Source organism: Ctenocephalides felis, unplaced genomic scaffold (genome assembly GCF_003426905.1).
Source record: "Ctenocephalides felis isolate EL2017-DRISC unplaced genomic scaffold, ASM342690v1 CF-g0.4_SCAFFOLD_03572, whole genome shotgun sequence".
Taxonomy (NCBI): domain Eukaryota; kingdom Metazoa; phylum Arthropoda; class Insecta; order Siphonaptera; family Pulicidae; genus Ctenocephalides; species Ctenocephalides felis.
Genome location: NW_020539726.1, coordinates 40,501,103 through 40,526,975, shown reverse-complemented (window position 1 = coordinate 40,526,975; position 25,873 = coordinate 40,501,103). Strand labels below are relative to the sequence as shown.

General features: G+C 32.8%; 2 protein-coding genes across 2 annotated transcripts; both read right to left on the bottom strand.

The window, feature by feature from the left end:
* Positions 1-25,873, bottom strand: LOC113388483. Its single transcript, XM_026625858.1, has 5 exons — positions 25,656-25,873; positions 6,567-6,762; positions 3,599-3,904; positions 846-1,060; positions 1-12 (listed from the first exon to the last, which is right to left on the bottom strand). Exons 3-5 carry the CDS (start codon positions 3,744-3,746, stop codon positions 1-3), a joined length of 375 nt encoding a protein of 124 aa, XP_026481643.1. The 5' UTR covers positions 3,747-3,904; positions 6,567-6,762; positions 25,656-25,873.
* LOC113388482 (alpha-N-acetylgalactosaminidase-like) lies at positions 10,583-20,512 on the bottom strand. The gene is made up of 7 exons (XM_026625857.1): positions 20,283-20,512; positions 18,174-18,446; positions 16,510-16,727; positions 16,218-16,429; positions 14,136-14,278; positions 13,919-14,054; positions 10,583-10,843 (listed from the first exon to the last, which is right to left on the bottom strand). The coding sequence occupies exons 1-7, from the start codon at positions 20,510-20,512 to the stop codon at positions 10,583-10,585; spliced, it is 1,473 nt and encodes a 490-aa protein (XP_026481642.1).

Genomic DNA, 25,873 nt, shown 5'->3' with positions numbered 1-25,873 from the left:
TTATTCACTCAGCTATAACAAGATAGCAAAAATAATGAAAGTTACAGTATTTGTAATAATATATTTGAAAACGTTTCAAATTTCTCGAATATTTCATTACGGTACAGGAAGTTCTAGCAATTTGCCTTAAGGCACGATGCTATACACCACTAGTTTCATATAAAATAGTACTAAAAACTGTCTATAATCTATGTGGTTGCTGTGAAGTCAGGCATTTTGAATAGAAAACACAGCAAATACATAGCATAAATTTTGACAGTTTTTAGTACCAGTTTGTATGAAAAACGGTACGTAACATAGCCTTGCCATAACATAATGAACATTTTTCGTTATTTATTGCAACAAGTAACTTTCTCTCACACCTCGACTCTTATGCCACTTACGCCTAGGCCTAGTTTTTTTAATAACCCTCTGCACCTTAGCTTTTAGACACAATTGTTTCTAATTCTTAGTTTCTTCATCAATTCAATCTTTTATCAATTTTATATCATTTTTCTATCTGTACACAGTACTCTACCAGGATTCGACCCGAGTACCTCCGTATCCACTCTTTAGGGAGCGTCCATTAATCACGTGAGGTTTTTAGAGGTAGGGGGGGTTTGACAAAATATCACAAAATATCACGGGGGGAGGGAGGGGTATAGTAAGATATCACGTGCAATTATTTTTTAAACGATTTTTTTTTAAATTCAAAAATTTAAAAAAAATATTCAAAAATTATACAGTTTTTTCACGTAACTAAAAATACCCGTGATGTTTGGTGGGGGAGGGGGGGTCTAAAAATCATAAAAACTTGCTCACGTGATTAATGAACGCCCTCTCATAATAATTATTTTACCACTCACCGCAATCCCTGCAAAACTGGTGGCGTCCGTAAAAGGCGTCGTGACCTCACTCGACAGTCCGCTTGTCATCTGCCTGTCGTCACTGGTCGACATTCGACTTATGACGTCACTTCCGTCATCGTCGTCTATTGTCGCCGTCGCCGTCACTCTCGAATATTCGGTGTATCGAGGGGGGTCAATCGAATCCGACACAGAAAGACGACGGTGGGAAAACACTGAAAAAATGGTAAGTAAAATGATACATAGAATTATATAAATGTTGGTATGAATGATAGTATGGATAGATGATGATAATGCCAACTTACTTTCATTATGTTAATCATAATAACACTAGTGGGGTGTATGGCATCGTGCCTTAAGGTAAATTGCTGAAACTTTCCGTACCGTAACGATACGTTGGAGGAATATTAAATGTTTTCAAATATATTATTACAAATACTGTCGTAACTTTCATTATTTTTGCTATCTTATTGTTATATCTGAGCAAATCAAATGTAAACCATAAACCATAAATCAATTTATCTCCAGAACATTAACAATCGTCATTTCATTTCGAATTCAATTTCAGAAAAAAATAGTTGCCCACTAATTTACACAAAATTGAAAAAGTGCTCCCGTATAGTCACAGTCTAAGCGCATTTGCAAATAATTCTGTGCGACATTTTCACTTACACTGTACTTAACTTGGCGGCATTTTCACAGTTTTCAATAGTTTTCACAAAATTGGAAAAGTGTTCCCTTCATAGATAGTCTAAACGCACTTGGGTAAACATTTGTACCAGAGTGGCGCTTAGACTGTACTTAGCCTGGGTAATTTTTTGAATTTTTAATCCAAACTAGCTGTAAGTGGAATTCTGTCTTAAGGCAATTAGGGCATCGTGCCTTAAGACAAATTGCTGGAACTTCCCGTACCGCAATTCAAAATTCGAGTAATTAAAAATGATCAATAATAAGAATCAATAAAAGTTGATCAATAATTTGAAACTTTTAATAGAATTTCGAACCATATTAAATCATTCCATTTTAAATCATTTATTTTGAAATATTTTGGAAATTCTGAACTTTTTTTCAAAGCAATCGTACTGCTTTAACTGCATAGAGACGAAATATCAAAGCGCGTAAGCGCCGCGTCGCCGTCTAACGCGTAAACATTGGTACGGAACCCATAGGAATGTAAACAAAATTTATACTAATTGTTAAAATCTCTATAAAATATCTGATAATTTGATGTGCATATGTCTAATGTTCATTTTTGACCGCGAAATGGCTCATTTTTTTTTTTACTTTTTTCTCCATTTCTCCAAAGTCGTTGGACCTGTCTTTCCAAAAAATTGAACAGATCTTCATTTAGTCAATACAAATAAAATGTTTTTTGAATCATTAAAATCGGACGCTCCGTTCTCTTAAAAACTGAGTTACCGTTTTCGGCACTTTTTGCCCCGTATCTTCGGAACGGCTAGACCTGTCTTCGCCAAAAACTAATCAGCACGTCTCCTTATCAATACGAATCGAATGTTTTTTGAATTATTCAAGTCGGTTGATCCGTGTTCCCGAAATCGTCGACGAAAATTTGTATCCGCACATACATACACGCACACGCACACACACACACACATACATCCATTTTTTCTAAGGTATGCCAAAATATTCAGAAACCTCTGAAACGTAAAGATATATAAAATTTTTCATTTTCGATTTTTTTGCGATTACTATAACTTATCCTACGGAAAGTTAAAAAATTACAAAAATATTTTATGGAAAATAAAAAAAGACAGCTGGACCTGCCTTTGCTAAAAACTAATCAGCACATCTCCTTATCAATAGGAATCGAATGTTTCTTAAACCATTCAAATCGGTTGATCCGTGCGCCCGTAAACGTGGACGAAAAAATGCGGACATACAAAACACACACACACATTCATTTAGTTTCTGAGGTATGTCAGTAAAATGTTCAGAAACCTTCAAAACGTCGAGAAATGTAAAAATTTTCAATTCCGATTTTCGGCCCATTACAATAACTTACCCTACGGGGAGTTAATAAATTATGTTAACCATAATGAAATAAATTATGCGAATAAGTAAAATGAGCGCGAATAAGTAAAGTTGGCGCTGTTGCATTGTAAGAATGTTGGTATGAATCATAGTATGGGTAGATGATATAAGATTACTAGAAGGATTATAATGCCAACTTACATTCAATATGTTAACCGTAATGAAATAAATTATGAAAGTAAGTATAATGAATAAATGGCGCTGTTGCATTGTATGAATGTTTGTATGAATGATAGTATGGATACATGATATAAGATTACTGGATAGATGATAATGCCAACTTACTTTCATTATGTTAACCGCAATGAAATAAAACATGCGAATGAACAAAATGAATAGTTGTCGCTGTCGTATTGTAAGAATGTTGGTATGAATGATAGTATGGATACATGATATAAAATTACTGGATAGATGATAATGCCAACTTACTTTCATTATGTTAACCGCAATGAAATAAAACATGCGAATGAATAAAATGAATAGTTGTCGCTGTCGTATTGTAAGAATGTTGGTATGAATGATAGTATGGATACATGATGTAAGATTACTAGATGGATGATAATGCCAACTTACATTCATTATGTTAACCGTAATGAAATAAATTATGCAAATAAATAAAATGAATAGATGGCGCTGTTGTATTGTAAGAATGTTGGTATGAATGATAGTATGGGTAAATGACAATGCCCATTATCCTTTACCTCCTGTTTCATTTTCGCTCGTCGCAGGTGCAGTGTTCTGCCTCCTCGGCCTCGGCCTCTTTCTCGAATTTCTACCGGCGGCGCCGACTGCCGACGTCGCGTTCGTGACGATGGCTGCCGCGGAGGACGTAGCGAAGACATCGACCATCGACACTTCCGAAGAGGTCGATGTCAGAGTTGAGGACGCCGTGGCTTCGGCTTTTGTCGCGGTCGCGGTCGTGGCGTTGTCAGTGGTGGCAGCGGCGGTCGAACTCGGAGCGACCGCTCGCCCCTCTTGCTCGCGTTCGTCAATTGTGATGGATTTTACTAAAGAGAAATGATAATTAGTTGAAAGTGGCATTGTGGCTTGAAGCAAGTTGCATGAACTTTCCGAAATGTGTAATATGTAATTTGCTTAATCCATCAAAAATGAGATTTGGATATTTAGATAAAATTTTCGACTGTAATAAAGTTTTCGCTTTCTCTTCAATGTAAGCATTGCGATTTCCTATTGATATCTCTCAAACAAATTTATAATATCTGTAATTATATTTATTGTGGCGGACGTAGCTCAGAGGTAGCATGTCCGACTCACAATGCCGGAGATCGTTGGTACGACTCCTGGCGCTTCCAAATGTAACAATAATGAAAAATGTGTAATAATAGAATGTATGAGAATTTCAATTGTAATTAAAAGTTGATTAAGAATTGTTAATTTGTAGAATACAAGAAAAGATAGAAGTAAATAGGAAAAAAGAAGTTTAGAAGATGAGAAGAACATATTGAGAAACAAGAAGAAGAATGAAAATTGAATGGAAGATTAAGATATAAGAAGAGATAGTATATATATGATGAATGTATAAGAAATATATATGTAAGAATTGTATAGAATATGATGATGAATAAAATGAATAATGTATGTTGATAAAAAAATGCTGTAAAGCGGAGGCCAATAAAATTAAAAAAAAATAAATAAATACGTAAAACAAAAAGGTCAATTATTATTAATATATATTAATTATAGTGCACAAAGTCATGTGCTTGTTTTATTAACTTCCCGAAGGAGAAGTTTATGTTTTCATCAAAAAATCCGATTCGCTAGTTTTATATTTTCTCGACGTTTCAAGCCATTCTGAATCGAATGAGACCAACATTTGGAAAAAGTATGTGTGTGTGTATGTGTGTGCGTGTATGTGAACAAATTTTTTGCCATAAATCGACGTTTCCTCAAAAACGCTTAGACCGATTTCAAAATTTTAAAAGCCATTCGATGTATCTCGATGAGAACTAGCGTTCCTGAGTTTTAACGATAATCGACCGAGTCGTTTCTCTGTAAATCGCAGAAAAGTGAAAAAAATTTCGTCCACATTTTAGCCCGCAATTCTGAATCAATTTTGAAAATTCAAAAACCGTTCGAAAGGTATTGGTTGGGAATCGTGCTGATTAGTTTTTGGTAAAGATCCGCCGTGCCGTTTTCTTGTAATAACGTTTTTTAAAAAAAATTTCAATGATTTTTATTATTAATTTTTTTGACGGTAGAGACCATAGTCTTGTAGATCATACTAAAATATTACTGCCCTACGACAACTCGTTTAACTTTAAAAATTCGTCAAAGTTTGCAAAAATTGGTATCGTTTTTTTGGCATTTGTCAAAATTAGACTTTTCATCGACGTTTTCTCAAAAACGCCTGAACCGATTTCAGAAATTTAAAAGCCATTTGATGTATCTCAATGAGGACTGTAATTTGTCAGTTTTGTGAGACGATCTGCCGAGCCGTTTTTTTGTAATTTGAAAAAGAGTGTTAAACTTTTCGTCCACATTTAAGCTCAAACTACCTACCGAATCGATTTTAAAAAATCAAAAACTGTTCGAAAGATATTAGTTAGGAATGATACTGATTAGTTTTAGGTGAAAATCTACCGAGCCGTTTTCTTGTAATAAACTGTTGAAAAAAAAATTAAGCCGATTTTTATGGAACTTTTTTGGCGAAATATATCATGGTCTTATAGAACTTACTGAAATATTACGGCCTTACAACAAGTAGTTTAATTTTAAAAATTCATCAAAGTTTGAGAAAGTGAGTAGTTATGTTGACGTTTGTTCAAATTAAAATTAGACTAATTATTTGGTATAACGGTAGAATACTTGGTTTTATTGAACATACTAAACAATTAAAGTCCTACAAAAAACTGGCTCAATTATAATAATTATTGATTTTTGAAAATTTGCTGTTAAAAAATACTCCGACCAGGTTGACGTGTTGGATTTTCAATAATGTGTAATAAATTCTCTTCGAATACTTTTAACTACTCATAAATTAATTTATATTTTATTGATTAAGATTAAATTTTTTACACATATCGGAAAGTTCATGTAACTTGCCTCAAGGCAAAATACCAATACCAACTAGTTTAGATAAAATTTTCGACTGTAATAAAGTTTTCGCTTTAAGCTTTTGCTTTTTCAATTTAAGCATTGCGATTTCCTATTGATATCTCTCAAACAAATTTATAATATCTGTAGTTAACATATATTAATTATAGTGCACAGAGACATGTGCTTGTTTTATTTAATTTATACCATTACTAGCTCTAGTATTGACTTTTACTTTACTAATATTTTAGCACGATGTTAGTGGTATTTCAGTTGTAGCAAAGACGGAATAAAGTAAAAAAAGCAAGTTATAATCATTCAAGTTAGAATCCAATAAAACACAAAAAGAATCCATTAAGAATCTAGTATAATTTCTAATAAATCTAATAACATTCTAGTAAAAAGCGAGAACCTGGAAAGAAATCACGATCTTATGAAATCTAGTAAGAATCTTATAAGAATCGTAAGGTCACGTAGGCGATTTTTTTTGAATTTTGGACCACCCTACCCCTTAGTAGCGATATTCAAAATTACAAGATTTTTGGGCGAAAACATAAATGTCTCCTTCGGGAAGTTAAAAAGTAGAATTATGACAATTTTAATATTTTCCTTTACCTCTATAACTCAACTCTAGTTCGCTTGTCACTTAGAAGGCCTTTTTCCAAAATCGCTTTAATATTTACACTTATTTTTCAAATTTCCAAATTTTTCTGATAACAGCTAAAATCACATTGAATTATATTTGGCACAATTTTTAAAGCAGATCACAATAAGACATTTGGCAACAGATGGGCGGTAGATTGGTGGCACTCTGGAAAAAAAGAAAAATATGAATTAGACATTGATTATAATAAAATACATATTAAAAACTTGCTGTATTATTTTGCAATAAATTTAGGGAGCCTGAACAATTAAAGTGAATTTCTTATTTAAATGATTTTATATTTTAAAAATTATTTTTTATTTATTTTATATTTTAAAATTAATTAGAAGCAAGTTGTAAGTTAAAAGAAGAATTTTCAACGCATTATTATTCTAATAATAATATTAATTTTTATTTAATTTACTACTCAATAGCAACAGGATAATTTATACAAATTCTACCAAATAATAATCGATTTCATAAAATGATGAATTTCTTATATCTTCTTAATATTATAACGAAAAACAATTTTTTATGTGCCTTATGTTCTAATAAAGTGGAATCAGATATTTTGTAAAATATTGAACATAATATATTTTATGAGCTACTTAAACAAATGTTCAGATTTTGCAACAATTTTTACAATTTAAATAAAAAAATCCGGTAAAGAAATTTTATACTCCTACAAAGATGTTTTTTCAATTGTAATAATTTATATATTTATAAAAAATGTATAAGATTTTTATTATTTATGATATATAAAATATATTTTTACAAAATATAAAACTAACTTATAACAAATATTTAATAGTAATATTTAACTATTTTTTTATAATAAATATAAATATAAAATATAATAATAAATATATTACTTTTGACAGCTCTTTTTGTTTGGTGCATAATTCCTGTAAATTTTTTGTTTCATCTGATTTTAAAAAATAAATGGATTTAAAAATGAAATATTTGATTTTAAAATTTTGAATTCAAATATAAAAGTAATATTTAGTAATACAACAAAGTATCAACTTAAAAAATTTTGACATTAGAAAATTTGAAGGGTTTTTTAAACTAAGCGTAAGTGGCAAGTTGCATGAACTTTCTGATACATAAATCAATGGGATAAGAATTGAGCTATTTAGATGAATATTTTAACTAAAAACTATAATTAAATGAAATGTCAAATTTATAATTTATAATATAAGGAATTGAATTGATTGGTAAGAACATAGATAAGGAAATAAATAGTTCAATTGATGGATATTTCGGAATAATAAAATCAATAGACGTTCTCAGTTTTTTTAAATCTAAATTTCTGAATATTTAGAATTTTTAAAATTAAGTAATTAAAATTGCTCGGAATAGAAAGTACTCGGGCTTTTAGCTTAATTGTTATTTTAGCTTATTAAGTTTAGCTTAATTGTTTTTAACAAAAATTGATATTAACCAGTATCAACATGTATCTAATAATTTTTAATATTTTATTTTTTAATTTAATAAATGTTTTTTATTTAAAAATGTATTACTTTTATTTATTCGAAAACTTTCCTTTCACTATCATAAAAATATTTTCATTCTTATATGTGAAAATGATGCATGAATAACGAATAATTATTTTCAAAATTATTTAATCAAGATAAACTATTATTTTTTAGTTCAACTAAGTAAAATTAAAATAATTTTGTTTACTATCTATGAAATTGAACAATAAATAAATTCAGTGCTTCAAATCGCACTAAATTTGCGGATAAATTTTTGTTATTACAGAATATTCGAGCAAACATTTATTTTCTACATTCGAAAACTGGATAAAACCGGTTTTCTGGTAAATTTGAAATTCAAAATCCGGTTTTCTGAAATGTCGGTTTTTGTATAAATCCTAGTTTATACCGATTTTTATCTTTATATGTAAAAATGACTTAGAAGAGCATACACGGTGTATGTCCTGAAAGCGGTCAATTATTCCAAACATTAATATTTTTTCATAATTCTCATAAGCCTATAATATTTTAGGTGATATAGTAAATCTTGAACTAGTGGTGCTGGCATTGTGCCTTAAAATTGCATACATATCAAAAGTTTAAAAAAGCTTTAAAATAGTTTGAACATTTTGAAGAAAAAATAGAGTTTGAACATTTTTAAAAAAAATGATTTTTTTCATATTTTGAATTTTCGCAAAAATTTTTTTTCAAAGCAATCGCGAAGCTGTTTTACAGACAAACTCGAATTGAATTTTCGAAATCGCTCCGAAATGAGTTCTTCATTTTGTTAATACAAATCAAATGTTTTTGAATCATTCAAATCGGACGCTCCGTTCTCTCAAAAACTGGGTTACCATTTTTGGTACTCTTTGCTCCATATCTCCACAACGGCTGGAGCTGCCTTTGCATGTCTTCTCATCAATACAAATCGAATGTTTTTTAACTACTGTGCAATACACACACACAAACACATACATCCATTCTTCAGAAATATAGGAATTTTTCTAAGGTATGCCAAAATGTTTAGAAACTTTTAAAACGCGAAAACTTGACTTGACTTGACTTACTTACTTTAAATCAATTTTAACAAAACAAAGGCTTAAAATAACAATAATAATTATTTATCATGATTTGTTTATGTATAAATAAAGCTCCCGAATTACTACATTTGTTTTTTTTTTATCTTAATTTAAGTTTTTTTTGTTAATAACAATAATTCCAATGTCATTACACCGCAAAAACTATTTTTGCACAAGGACAAAAATAAACAACAAACAAATAATTTTTTGCTCGACTTGTCATGGAAATATGCATTAAAATAATTATAATGACTTCGTGAGTCATTGAGAAAAACCTAAACAAATTGCAAGTGGCATTTTGCCTTAAGGCAAGTTAATAATTCAGATTCACTTATTTGGGTCAAATGTTCAAGGGCTAAAAATTAAAAAGTAAAAATTGATATCATGTAACAATTTTGAATAATGTTCATTAGTAATATATGGTAACACTCGCGATGCACACATTTATTAGTGTCGACGACCATTATACACATTTATATAATGATAAATTATAAATTATATATTTACAATAGCATGAGAAATATACATAATATTTAAAAAACAATAATGTAATTAGAGCCAAACTTCAAATATGACGTGATCGGTTTGTCATTGTAATAAGCATTTAGGACTTGAACCTTCATTAGAGGAATAAAGTAATGCTGATTTATAAATTTTATAATATTCGTTCACACAGTAGATTATGTTAAACAACGCCTAAACAAATATTTTTTTCGGAACTTCACTCATCATGTAATAATTGCGTTTGAAAAACTTCATGTAATTAAAATCAACATACATTTTACTTTTTTACGTATTTTTTTACTTTTTTGCTGGCGATATAATCTCATTCTTTGAACAGCTGTAATATCTGTTTTGCCTAAAATTTTTTTTCCATTTTAATAACTTCAAAGATTTATAGAAACTACGAATAATATAGAAATAATTTCTAATCAATAAACTTACGTTTAGTACACGTCCCAAATGTTTAATTTGTTTTATTATTTTCAAGGAACAAGGTAAAATATTCTTCTGATTCAGGCACTTTTCATTGAATCAAGATTTGTACTACGATGTAACTTTAAAATGTTTATTTATCTGTGCCGATTTCCTTGTTGATATCGGTACGCATACAACGACAGATCTCTATTCACCCGACACGACTACTAATCACAATCGACCCGTATAGAAATGATATCATCGAGAGCGAATGACGAATCATTGGCACTCGACTCTTATCTTATTTTATCTGCCGTAACGCACTTCCATTGCATTTGTACGGATTTACACCCTAGTCGCGCCTAAAAAAGTTTAACTTCAAAAAAACCACATACTTTTTCTAAATTCGGTCTCAAACGATTCAGAATGACCTGATGTGTCATTCAAACGAAAACACCTCTTTGTCAAGTTAAATATTTATTAAAAAAAACACAATACAACTATTCAATCTCTCTAATCCATCCCCTCTCCCCAATCAATATCGTCGTCGTCTTCTTCGTATTCTATCGCATCGACAATGTTACTTCGGGAACCTTTCTTACGATTGGTATAGTCGCATTTATTGCATGTCATATTCTCGGGCTTCGGATAAGGGCAGCAATCGGTCATATCTTGGCTGCCTTCGTCCTCCTCCTCATCCAGCTCCTCGCCCTCCTTGTAGGGTAAAATCACCCTCGCCTTCAGCATCACCACACCGGTAGGGTTGATCCGAACCTTGGGAGGAAAATGTTGGCAAGGGAAAAACTTTAAATGATGGTCTTAAGACGATTTATTGTAGGGGGTACTTTAGCAGAAAATATAGGTGGTTGAAAGCAGAGACACATGGTAAGTGAGCGTCCATTAATCACGTGAGGTTTTAGGGGAGGAGGGGTTGGCAAAAAATTTCGAAATGTCACGTGGGGGAGGGAGGGTATAGTAAGATATCACGTTCATTAATTTTTTAACTGATTTCTTTAAAAAACTCCTAAAAACTCGCTCAAATGATTAATGGACGCCTCCTAAAGGAGCGCGATGGTAAATAAGTTTTAGAAGTAAAAAGCAATAAATAAAGAAGCGAAAGAAGACGTGAAAATAAAATAGGATGTAGTAATATTATGTTTTGTTTTTCAGTTTGTCAGTAGAGTCCCTAGTTACGGGATCCATCCCACTGACATTGCTTACATCTAATTACACAAACCACCTTGCTGATAGAGCATATTTTTATCTATAAAAGATCCGAGATCTCTATGCTCGACGAGGATCATTATACATAATTTATACCAGTACATATACCAGTTCAGTTATTTAATTATTATTCAATTATAAATTTGAAATATTTATATAATTAATGTAATTTTAAGAAATAAAGTTTTTCTTGTTTTTCTCAAATAACGAGAATAAAACTCCCTTGTTACTTTGCTCTTTTCGCAGTTCATTTCTCAGTCTTTTTCCTAATTAATTTTCGAAATACGCAATTTGCTCGTCAGTAGCGTCATTTTCTTACCCTATGTCTGAAATACACATTTTGCTCGTTAGTAGAGTCCTTTTCCGAATCTATTTCCGACATACGCCATTTGCTTGTCAGTAGAGTCCTTTTCCTGATTTTTTTTTGAAACACACAGTTTGCTCTACAGTAGAATTCCTTCTGCTTTTGACCTTTCGTTATTTCAATTCGTTCGTCAGTAGAGTCCTTTTTCTATTTATTCTGAAATGCACAGTTTGCCGTTAGTAAGTCCCATTATTTATTTTTAAAATACGCAATTTAGTCACCAGTAAAGTTCCTCGTTATTTTGTCTCTTGTTTCAGTTTGTTCGACAGTAGAGTCCCCTTTTATATTTCATGACATCAGTTTTATGGTCAATAGAACCCTGTTTTCATTTTTTTTTTATAGAATACGCAATTTGCTCGACAGTAGCGTCCATTTTTCCTTTTTCTCTTGTTTAAGTTTACTCGTCAGTAGAGTCTATTTTCTAATTAATTTTAATAAATTGTTGCTTTGCCTTTTTTTTGGCCTTTTCTAATTTTAGTTTGCTCGTCTGTAAGGTCTTCTTTTGTCTTATATTTTAATTTGCTCGTCAGTAGAGTCCTTTTAAGTTTTGTATTTCAAATTTCTCGTCAGTAGAGTCCTCTTTTATTTTATATTTTAGTTTGATCCACAGTAGAGTTCTATTTTACTCTGTATTTTGTTTTTGTTTACTAGTCAGTAGAGTCCTTTTTGGCCTTTTCTAATTTGCTCGTAAGTAGAGTCCCTTTTTACTTTATCTTGTATTTTAATTTGCTCGCCTGTAGAGTCCTTTTTAAGCCGTGTATTTTAGTTTGCTCGTCAGTAGAGTTCCTTCTATATTTTGTTTTTCAGTTTGCTGGACAGTAGAGTCCTTTTTAAGCCGTGTATTTCAGTTTGCACGACAGTAGTTTTCTCTAATCCATGCCTGACCTACAGTTTTCTCGTCAGTACAATCTCTTTTCTATTTAATTTCTAAAACAGGCTGTTTGCTCGTAGGTAGAGTCCCTTTTCGTGTTGTATTTTAGTTGGCTCATCAGTCGAGTCCTTTTTCTACCAATACACAGTTTGCTTGTTAGTAAGGTCTATTTTTACTTTGTCTTTTATTTTAGTTTGCTCGTCAGTAGAGTTCCTTTTTAATTTGTGCCTTGTTTCAATTTGCTCCTCAGTAGAGTCTGTTTTTACTTTATGTCTGAAATACAATTTGCTCGTCAGTTACGTTTTGTATTTTAGTTTGCTCGTCAGTGGAACATTTCTTTGTCTTGTATTTCAATTTACTTGTCAGTAGAGTCCTTTTTGAATTCTATGTCTCAAATCCAGAAATTGCTAAACAGTAGAAAGTTTTATTTTTATTTTGCTCGTCAGTAGAGTTATTTTAACATCTTAGTATATATATGAATTTGCTCGAAAATAGAGTCTGTTTTCTATTTTATTTCTAAAATACAGTTTGCTCGATAGTAGAGTCGTTTTTTCTATTCTATGTCTGAAATACACTGTTTGCTCGTCAGTAGAGTTCCTTCTCACATTATCTCGTGCATTAGTTTGATCGTCAGTAGAGTCCCTTTTTTATTTTGTCTTGTATTTTCGTTTGCTCGTCAGTAAAATCTCTTTTTTTTTATCTCGTGCTGCAATTTGGTCATCAGTAGAGTCTTATATTTCACTTTGCTCGTCAGTAAAATTTCATTTCATATAATAATTTACTATGCTCGTCAGTTGAGTCCTTTTTCATAACAGGCCAATGTTACGCAAGGCCATGTTACGCTCTAACTTCCATACATTATGCTACTGAATCATACTGAATGCTGTCAAAATGTAACGTATTTGCTGTGCATTCAGGCGTTTTGCACATAAACTGCAACGTCACTCGTATGTTATGAAGCTGGGTCAGAAAGACCCTGTTATCTGACATCTTCTTCACGAAAGTTCTTCATAACATGGCCTTGCCATAACATTTTGTGCGGCAGAATCGGTCCATCTATGTCTAAATATACAGTTTGCTTAATAGTAAAATTACTTTTAATTTTGCCTAATATTTCAGTTTGTTCGTCAGTGGAGTCCTATTTCTATGAAAAGAAACAGCAAAAAAAGAGAAATAGAATAAATAAGTAAAACAGAAGGACGATGGTGAAACCCGCGCGCCACTTTGGTCTGCTTTCAACACTAACACTATAAGATTGCCACTTTAGCAAAGACAATAACCTAGTGCTTGCTTAGCCATGATGCAAACCGTGAATGAACACAAGAATATTAGTTAACAATTATTTTAACTTTTATATAATAGTTATAAAAATTATATTTTTTTGTTCTACCTTGATCACCGAATTACAAGGCACGACCTCGGCATGAACGTTGCCCGTCCAAAGGTCCTTCATACGATACCCGTGGGGCGAATAAAGGCCAAGGGCCTTCAGGCTTGCCGTCATTTGCGAGGGGGTTCCGTCGAATCTATATACACATACACACACACAATTGGCACAACCAAAAACACTATTAATCACCAACAAATCAACTGGTGGTCTAATCTACCTTCTATTAAAAAAGACAATGGCGAGACTTTTATAACGATCCCAGACTGGCAAAATAGGTCTCGTCCAAACTTCTAGACCTCGTTTTTCGTACAATCTTCTACCTTGAATACCCAACTTGTCCTGGTCAACGGCTATTACACCCTGCACAGAATCGGCATAACATTAAGCATATTCATATTAGGGAATGCAATACTGATGGAAAATTTCAATACCGGTATTTCGGTAATTTTTCATTTTAAAACCGGAATACTGGTAAATTACCGGTATTTTTATTATCTTAAACAAACGTAAACAAAATTGAAAATTACTAGTACAAATACAAGTAATTATATATACAACTACAAGTATATTCAACTAAACAATAAAAACAATAAAAAAAACAATAAGTTGATTTTTTTAAATAATATCTAAACAAAATTATATCCAATTTAATTAATTCATTATCACTACCGAGTATATTGAGTACGTTTCACCAAAAACAAACGTATGAGTAAGAAAGACCAAAAACTCATAAAAGATAATATTACAATATTATAATAAACTGTATTGTCTATATCCGATGTGTTAAATTAGCATAATCTCCAATATTAAAAAAAAATATTTTCTTCACTAATTTATGATCGGATACTTTGTCAAGATAAATTGTTATTTCAAACAATGTGATGCTTCTATAGTATTTTTAAACTTCAAACCGTTTTCGAAAAATACTATTTTATAATTGTAATAAGAAACAAAAATATTTAGTAATTATCATAATTATTATGTATAAAGTTAGAAAAAAATAAACAATAAACATACTCTGTGAGGCACTATGGCTATTTTATAAACAATGACTCAGTTTGCATCGAAAAGTTGAATAAATTACATATAGCAGTGATAAACAGTGTTGTATTTTGAAAATAATTTTATAAGTTATTTTAGTAGTATTTTTAGCCTTTTTCTTTGCTATATAGTCTTTTTTTTAATATTTAAAACGACCGAGCGCTTTTAAATATGGCAAACGACTGGTGAGTTTTGTGAATTAAGCAGTAGTGAAGATGAGTTTCAAATAGACATTCATACAGACAAATTTCACGAAATTACTATTCGCACCGAATATAGTGATGAATGTGATGATGATATTATCCAACCAACAAAAAAAAAAGAAGTTAGACAAATTAAATGAAGAGCGGAAAGACATTAGCGAATGTGCCGATTCTCCTTCAAGAATCGAGTTTAACATACATCAAGAAACACCCCGACTACAAATACCAAGCATATAAGACATCCAATAGATTATTTTACTTTATATTTTACAAATAAATTATTAGACAATATAATAGAAAAAATAAACCATTATGGCAATACAAAAATGAACAAATATACTGACTAATCAGTGGCATATTCTGGAAGACGTGGAACAACATTTTATTGTAAAACATGTCAAAATCAACCAGCTATGCATTTTGGAAATTGTTTTGAACGTCACCATTCTTTGTAAAATGATCAAAAATAAATTAATATTATAAATGTATGTCCTTCAATGACCACAAATTTTTATCGAACAAATTGCATAACATACACTCAAGTTTACAGCCGGTCAATGGCGTCGGAAGCAAATTTTTGATGGGTGGACTCGTTTTTTTTTTTTATAGATAGGCAGCCAGTGGTCTCGTTTTTTTTAGAAATATCAGCCCATATAATTTTTTTAAATTGATGGGTGGGCTCAGCCCACACAGCCCACACGGGTCCGACGCCACTGCAGCCGGTGAATTGTCCCGTAAGTGTTAAGTTTAATGTCGAGTTGAGATAATATTTGACATTTGTTTATTTTATAGAATCACTTGAAGATATAGCTGTTTATGCGATTATGGAATTTAAAGATAAATTTGTTCGAAGAAATTTAAACTTTTGGGGTATTATGTATCAAATAGCGCTTATGTGAAAATACCGAAAATACCGGTATTTTTGGGGTAAATACTGGTAAAAATACCGCCAAAAAATCGGGCGGTTTACCGGTAATTCGGTATACCGGTATAACCGGTATTGCATTCCCTAATCCATATGCTATCTTATTTTTAAGATTCTTTTATTATTTTGCCTTGTTCATGGCAATTTCCTTGTTCTGCTCCGTCATGGTTCTCAAATCGGCTGAGAGCAACAGTGGCGCCGCCATGATGGCCCACACCGACATCTGCGCCTTGGCCTGGTCCGGGCTAAGGCCATATCCGCCGACCAGAAGCATATCAGGATCATTCCAATGGCCAGGACCTGCCCTTGGGGCTACATCATCCTGGACGGATGCATAATAATCTGGTAATAGTAGATAATGGGAATAGTATTTTGGACAAGTGGAGAAGGTTGATTGGTAAAAGTAGTTGTTCTAATACAACCTATGATATCGACGACCGACTGCCACGAATCCTGGATGTCCAAATATCCTCGCCACATGTTACAAGTTTCGGCAGCCAATTCGTAATTGGGAGACATATTGACGTCCTGCTGATACGAGGGCCAGCTGCAAGAGTAGACAATCGGATGGCCAGTTTCGTTTAGGGCCTGGCCGAATTTCATGTACTCGGGCGGAAGACATTCCGGAGGCCAATGGCATCTGAGAATTTTTCAATAATTTGTCCACAAACATGAAGAACAAACTTTCAAGAAAAGACGTTTAGACGGCAATAGGTAGCACTATTAAAATTAAAGTATTGACAATTGGCCCTACTATTACTATCGTCGTCTAAATCAATTACACAGGTCAACAAAGAAAATGGTGCAAACGATTTTAATGCTGTTTTTAAGTATATTTGGGCGCTGATTTCAAAAATGACATTGATTTTTTCTATGAGCTTTAGTTTTCAAGATATGATATATGATATATTAGGTGCGCAACTAAGTGTTCGCTGTTCTTTCGATGAAAATGTAACTTTATTATAAAAAATTGCATCAATTGAGTTTGACACAGTTCTCCAGTGATGGTTTCGCTCAGTTCTAACAGCTCATAAAAAATAACAGCGACCTGGTCCCACCATATGTAGAGCATAACCTTTGCAGTGAATATTCGGCCGAACCGATATTTTCTCCTCTTTGGATTGCTGTAATGTATTCATGTTTCATCACCTGACACGATGTGATGAAAAACCTCTTCTTTTCTCGCCGCTGGAGCAGTTGTTCACAGGCGAAAAAACGACGCTCGACGTCTCTTGGCTTCAACTCACAAGAAACCGAAGTTTCTTGCTTCTAAATCATCCTCAACGTATGCAATAGCTTGGAAATGGCTTGATAGGTAACTTTTAATTCCGAAACAAGATCTTGAGTTTGGCACGAATCCTTTTCGAACAAGGCCTTCAATTTAGCGTTTTTGAAGGTTTTGCCCTTCCTTCACGAGGGTGGTCGTCAACATCAAAATTACCATTTTTGAAGCGACAAAACCCTTCACGGCATGTTGTTTCGGTCATAGCAACATTTCCGTAGCTCTCGATGCACTTGAGCTGCCGTTTTTTTGAATGGAAAACGAAAATCAACACTCCCCGCAAATGACGATTGTTTGGCATAAAATTGGGCATATTCACTCAACCAGAAGTATATAATGCAAAAACGAAATCAATTATGTGTCGCAGCAGCTTGTTTACTACTCCAAGACGTTTTGGATTTGTCAAAATCGACCAACCCTTACTGCTAGAGCCATATACTGACAAACAGCGAGAACTTAGTTGCGCACCTAATATAAGGAACGAAAGTACAAAATAGTAATACAACTTTAATGAGATATGCCTACTCGTACATACAAACTTACAAGACCCGTTCGGCCTTAGTTGGGACATTAGTTGACGCTGTAAAAAGTTCTTTTCCGTGACGACCTAGAATGGACCTGGTTTCGGCAACTTTTTCAAGTTCCAAACTAGAGCTGATACACAAAATGGTTTGCAGATTTTAAATGAGAGCAAAAAATACTATAAGAATCAGCTCTAACATTTGATGCACCAAACAAAAAAAAAATTTTGTTGGCCTGTGATATTTACGTGTCCACTACAATTCATCACCAAAATTCCTTTACCCGTCCATTTTGAGAAAATCGATTCCCCAATCCGCAAACGTGAAAGCATCCGTCTCGTAGTGTCCGGCGCTACCAGGATATCCGGCGCACGTGTAGTTCCCAATATCGGCGTAAAGGCCGAAAAGCAGGCCCAACGAATGAACTTTATCGACCAGGCAAGGGATCCCATGAGGAAAACGCTCCTTGCTCGGAATCAGGACCTTATCCTCGAATTTATGGCAGAAGACGCGCTCGATGGCCGACCAGCAGTCGTCCACGATAACATAATTATATCTGAAGGACGAGGGGAAAAGGATATGAAACTAGGTCTATATAGGGCTTCCAATACCGTACTAAAATCTGAATACCGGTATTCGATATTTGAAATTTGTAATAACGGAATCCCGGTATTAATACCAGTATTATTAATGAAAAATTTACTAGTCAAATTTTTATTTACCGCAGTTGTTATGTTGATATATTAACATTATTATTGTTCTAAAATGAGTCTACATATTAATTATTTTATTACATAGGTGTAGATTGATACAAATAAAACTTGCAAGTAAACAATTATATATTAACTTCTATGTTACATTTTACACATAATAGGCTCGTATATAATTATATATTTAAGGGAAAAAATCAATTATTAACTTACATTTTTTTATTAAGTTCCCGTAGGGTAAGTTAATGTAATGGGCCAAAAATCGAAATTGAAAATTTTTACATTTCTCGACGTTTTGAAGGTTTCTGAACGTTTTGGCATACCTCGGAAAAAATGTATGTGTGTGTGTATGTATGTATGAATACAAATTTCCAGTCACGTTTTGGGCGCAAGAATCAACCGATTTGAATGGTTCAAAAAACATTCGATTCCTATGCAGGCAAAGGCAGGTCCAGCAGTTACGGAGATAAAAGGCAAAAAATGCAGAAAATAGAAATCGAGTTTTTGAAAGAACGGAGCATCCGATTTGAATGATCCAAAAAACATTCAATTGGTAATGATTGGGAGAAGTGATTATTAGCCAAAGAATTTTTTATCATATTTTTTTTTTTTGTATATCGAAAATAATTCAGATTTTATTTTTGATTTTGTCTATACTTCTAATATACTTAAAACAAATAATTTCAACTTTGCAATTCAGTTTATATAATTCTTATAAATATTAAACTATGTTACAGTATTTATTTATAATAATCTATTTGAAAGCATTTAATATTCCTCGAACATTTCGTTAAGGTATGGGAAGTTCCAGCAATTTGCCTTAAGGCACGATGCCATTCACCCCACTAATTTATATATTATATTTGAAGAGACGTCAATAATAAATTTACTAATTAATATTTTTTTCCAAAATCAATTATTTTGTTAAGACAAGCAGAAAGTTCTTTGAATCATTTAAATCGGACGCTTACTTCACTCAAAAACTGCCATTTTTTACATATTTAGCTCCGTATCTTCGAAATGGCTGGGCCTTCCTTTGCCAATAACTGATAAACACTTCTCCCAATCATTACTAATTGAATGTTTTTAGATCATTCAAATCGGATACTCTGTTCTCTCAAAAACTCGATTTCTATTTTCTGCACTCTTTGCTCCGAAACGGCTGGACCTGCCTTTGCCAAAAACAGCTCTTTTCCCTATCAATAGAAATCGAGAGTTTTTTTAACCATTCAAATCGGTTGATCCGTGCGCCCGAAAACGTGACTGGAAATTTGTATCCATACATACATACACACACACACACACACACACATTTTTTCTGAGGTATGCCAAAATGTTCAGAAACCTTCAAAACGTATAGAAATGTAAGAATTTTCAATTTCGATTTTCGGCCCACGGAATAACTTACGCCACGGAAAGTTAACAATCGCTTTATATTGCCGATGTGTCATACTCGGCTGATTTGAGTCGGTAATGCACATACACAGTGTAAAACTTGTGTATGTGTATTGCGTAAGTTTAATTTTTAACAAAAAAAACTGGTAATAAGCGGTATTTTTAGTATCAATACAGGTATTGAATACCGGACAAAAATCGTCCGGGATCACGGTATTCGGGATCACGAAATCTCGGTATTGTAAGCCCTAGGTGTAAGTTACGATATTTATTATCTTCTTCTTTACCCGACTTGCGAGTATCCTTCGCTGGACAACAAGTCGGCCATTTTCATAATCAGGTTCTCGTCCAGGCATTGGTCAGGAAAGTCCCGGCAATCAGTGACGCACCTGAACCTCTCCCAGGATATCCAGCCCATTGGCGGCGTGAGGGCGAGGCCGTTGTCCAGGCAAAGGCAAGGAAGGACGACATTGAGCAGAAGCAGGAGCCATTTGGTCGAGATTAGGAATTTATCCATAACAAAATACAAAACTGTCACTCGATGACATTTGGAACATTTTGTTGAAGTTTGATACTAAACGCTCTGTGTCTACTATGGTTATGTATATATGTTTGTCTTTGTTTTATGTAAAACATGTGATTGTTAATAATATTTGTAATGCATGAAGAATATATAATCAGTCAGTCTATTTTTATCCTTCTGCGTGAACGGTTATATTATTATTCACATAAACTTTTAACATAAATTCTACACATTTTTTGTTTGGTAGTTCGTGACGGGGGTATTATTTTAGACACTGTACTGGGATAATTAACTACTTTTTGTATTTACCATTTCAGGTGAAACCTATTTAGGCGCGACTAGTGTGTAAATCCGTACAAATGCAACGGAAGTGCGTTACGGCAGATAAGATAAGATAAGAGTCGAGTGCCAATGATTCGCCATTCGCTCTCGATAATATCATTTCTATATACGGGTCGATTGCGATTATTCGTCGTATCGAGTGAATAAAGATCTGTCGTTGTATGCGTATCGTCATCAACGTTTATGCGTACCGATATCAACGAGGAATCGGCATAGATAAATAAATTTAAAGTTACATCGTAGTACAAATCTTGACTTAATGAAAAATGCCCTGAATCAGAAGAATATTTTGCCCTGTTCCTTGAAAATAATAAAACAAATTAAACATTTGTGCCTTGACTAAACGTAAGTTTATTGATTAAAATTATTTCTATATTATTCGTAGTTTCTATAATCTTTCAAGTTTATTAAAATGGAAAATATTTTTTAGACAAACAGATATTAAAGCTGTTCAAAGAATGAGATTATATCACCGGCGAAAATAAAAAAAATACCATCAGTCAATGAATGTATGTTAATTTCATTACATGAAGTTCCTCAAACACAATTATTACATGAAGTGAAGTGAAGTTGCAAAAACAATATTTGTTCAGGCGTTTTTTAACATAATCCACTGTGTGAACGAATATTATAGAATTTATTAATCAGCAATTACTTCATTTCTCTAATGAAGGTTCACTTCTAAAGGCTAATTACAATGACACTTGATACATGCTTTGTACATAATTTTGTAACATGTTATCTCTTCCGTCTGATGTATATTTCTCGGTCGTAAGTTATTTTTGTTTAGTCTATTCATCTAGTAGTTGACACTATTAAAAATATTTCGGTCAACAGTCCATTGAGTGTGGGATGTTGCGCAACATTCAAACATCAGATAATTGCATCGACCGACAAATAAAAACTGTGTTGTTATGCAACAATTGTAATAATTTGGAACGACTGTCAATTTTATTTCATATACATATATACAAAGATGTTCTGAGCAAAGTCCGATATAAGTACCAAAAACGTCTTTGTCTCATGTCTCTTCTTAGGAGGTCTACAGAACGCACCTTAGGTACTAGAAACGTGTAACTCTGACAAATTGTACATCAATACTTGGTATTATCAGGCATGATTATAAAAATTAGATTTTATTTGAAAACATTTTAGATAAAAGGATTTTCTGAGCAAAATCCGATTCAAGTACCAAAACGTCTTTGTCTCATGTCTTTCTTTAAGGAGCTCTACAGGACGCACTTTTGGTACAGAAACTTGTAAATTTAATATACTATACTTCAATACTTATATTATCAGTGAAAATTGCGAAAAAAAAGTTTTGTTGAAAACATTTGAGATAAAAATGATTTTCCGAATAAAGTACCAATAAAACCAATAAACCTAACATATAAGAAATGATATGTCTTATATTTTTGTTTAAGAATCTCTCTCTCTCTTTCTTTCTCTATCTGTCCCTCTCTCTTTCTCTCTGTCAGTCTCTCTATATCTTTGTCTTTCTCTCTCAGTCTCTATCTCTTTGTCTCTCAGTCTCTATCTCTTTGTCTCTCAGCCTCTATCTCTTTGTCTCTCAGCCTCTATCTCTTTGCCTCTCAGTCTCTATCTCTTTATCTCTCAGTCTCTATCCCTTTGTCTCTCAGCCTCTATCTCTTTGTCTCTCAGTCTCTATCTCTTTGTCGCTCAGTCTCGATCTCTTTGCCTCTCAGTCTCTATCTCTTTATCTCTCAGCCTCTATCCCTTTGTCTCTCAGCCTCTATCTCTTTGTCTCTCAGTCTCTATCTCTTTGTCGCTCAGTCTCAATCTCTTTGCCTCTCAGTCTCTATCTCTTTATCTCTCAGCCTCTATCTCTTTGTCTCTCAGTCTCTATCTCTTTGCCTCTCAGTCTCTATCTCTTTATCTCTCAGTCTCTATCCCTTTGTCTCTCAGCCTCTATCTCTTTGTCTCTCAGTCTCTATCTCTTTGTCGCTCAGTCTCAATCTCTTTGCCTCTCAGTCTCTATCTCTTTATCTCTCAGCCTCTATCCCTTTGTCTCTCAGCCTCTATCTCTTTGTCTCTCAGTCTCTATCTCTTTGTCGCTCAGTCTCCTCTCTCTTTATCTCTCAGCCTCTATCTCTTTGTCTCTCATTCTCTATCTCTTTGCCCTCAGTCCCTCTATCTCTTTATCTCTCAGTCTCTATCCCTTTGTCTCTCAGCCTCTATCTCTTTGTCTCTCAGTCTCTATCTCTTTGTCTCTCAGCCTCTATCTCTTTGTCTCTCAGTTTCTTTCTCTGTCAGTCTCTCTATCTCTTTCTCTCTCTCTCTCCTCTCTCTCTTACTTTCTCCGTCCTATCTCTTTCTCCTGTCTGTCTTTCTATATCTTTCCCTATCTGTCTGTCTCTCTTTCTCTCTCTCTCTGTCGGTCGCTTTCTCTCTCTCTACTATGTTACTTTCTCATATTATTTTTCAATACATAAACAAATAATAAAATTGAACAAAACTTAAACCATAGAGTTTAATTATTATAATTTTATGAGTCTGAATAGAGTATGAAGTCTTTCTCTCTCTCTCCGTTCTATCTCTTTCTCTGTCTGTCTCTCTCTCTGTGCCTCTCTTTCTTGCCCTATATCTGTCTCTCTCTGTCCCTCTATCTCTTTCTCTGTCTGTCTCTCTTTCTCTCTCTGTCTCAATCTTTCACTATCTCTTTCTCTCTCTGTCTCACTCTTTCACTGTTTCTTTCTCTCTCTCTGTCTCACTTTTTCACTCTCTCTTTCTTACTCTTTCTCTTTTTTTCTCGTTCTATCTCTCTTTCTCGTTCTATATCTCTCTCTACTTTTTTATATTTATATATTATTTTTCAATACATAAACAAATAAATAATAAAATTGAAAAAAAATAAAACCAAAAAGTTTAATTATTATAAATTTTATGAGTCTGAATAGAATTTGAAACACTCTTTCGGAATTTTTTTATTTTTCCAAAATATTTAATTTTAGATCTTATAACAGTGGTCTCTGACTTTTTATATTTACGCCCCCTTAATTTTTTTTTTCTAACAGGTTAATTTCTAAAGAAATAATAAACTAAAAATATAAATTATTTAAGGGGATACAAAATATTATGTTAAAATGTATATAACAAAATAAACATTCATTTATATCAATTCGACTTTTTTAGGTTTTTATTCGAGAATAGTATTTTGGAAACCGTTGCACACCCCTTTTCCAACAGTCTCGCGTCACATAGGTTGGAAAGCACTGATTTAAAATCAAAATAGTCTAATATATAATCAATTTAATATATATACGAGGTGTGTTCAAAAAGTACCCGGAATTTTTAAATTTCGCGGGTCTGGAGTGTCTGATTGTCAAAATTTTTTTTTTATTGTGTTGGTATACATGCCCCTAAAGTATGATGAAATTTTCAGCTATATTCACTGTTTACTTTGTCTGTGGTAGTCGCTAAGGTTCGACGTGTTTTTCTGAGCTCGGCGATTTTTACAATGGAAGAATTGAAAAAGTCAAAGAATTTGTATTAAATTTTGCGTAAAAAATTAAATAAAGTGTTGCAAAGTGTGTGAAATGTTACAAAAAGCCTATGGTGAGTCTGCTATGAAAAAAACAAGTGTTTACGAGTGGTATAACGTTTCCAAGATGGCCGCGAAGACGTTGAAGATGACGAAACGCTCCGTCGACCCAGCACGTCAACAAACGATGAAAATGTGAAAGAAGTGGAAAAAATGGTTATGAATGATCGCCGAATCACAATTAGAGAAGTTGCTGATGAAGTTGGCATATCAATTGTCTCATGTCATAACATTTTTTCAAATGTTTTGGGCATGAAACGAGTGGCAGCAAAATTCATTCCAAAATTCCTCACTCGTCGTTGCTTGTTCGTAATTTTTTGGCCAAAAACAATACCGTAGTCATGCCCCAACCTCCATATTCACCAGATATGGCTCCGTGTGACTTTTTCCTATTCCCAAAGTTGAAGAGACCCATGAAAGGACGGCGGTTTTCCTCGATTGAAGAAAATCGCCGAGAGTGCTCAAGGACATATCAAAAAGTGAATATCAAGGGTGCTTCGAAAATTGGAAAAAACGCTGGCATAAGTGTATTATATCTGGGGGGGACTACTTTGAAGGGGACCACATTAATGTAGACGAATAAATAAATATTTTTTTGAAAAAACGAAAATTCCGGGTACTTTTTGAACAGACCTCGTATATATATATATATATATATATATATATATATATATATATATATATATATAATTTATAATATCAAATAGCATAATATAAAAATTTAAAAAATATATATAAAAATAATTATATATTCGTTTGTCGAAAATAATAGAGCCTTTAGAAAATTGTTAAATATTATATAAAAATAATATGACTGAAATTCCATATTGTGTCTAAAATTACTGACTCAAGAAAAATGTTATTAAAATTTACGGATGCTATTTAAATTAGTTATTATTATGTATATAACATACAATAATTAACCTGTATATTATGTATATGTTTTATTCCAAATTATAATTTTGAGCACCATTTTTAAGAAAAATTATAACTTAGCCTTGTGCACACATGAGTGCCCATAATTAATTACGATGACTAAACAAATCGCAAACAATTACATACATATCATACATCAAAACACGCACATTTCAACGCTGATTCATTTAATAAACAACTCCCGACATTTCATAATTACAATAAACCAAAACATCATTCCTAAAATTCCTTTAACGTAACATAACCTAACAAATTTAGCACCGGTTGCATAAAATATATAATAAATAATAGACTTACCTTAATACTGCATTAAATATCACACAACACTAATTTAAACTAACTAAAAACCACACAATCACCATTGAAACACTATGAAATAAGTTAATTAAATAAATATATTACTTTTTGCGACAACTCCATTTGACGTATGTCTTTCTAGGCGAACATAGACGAAGTGTTACACGTAGATGTCACGCTTCGACTAATTTTTGCTATTGTGTAAAAGATAATAATTT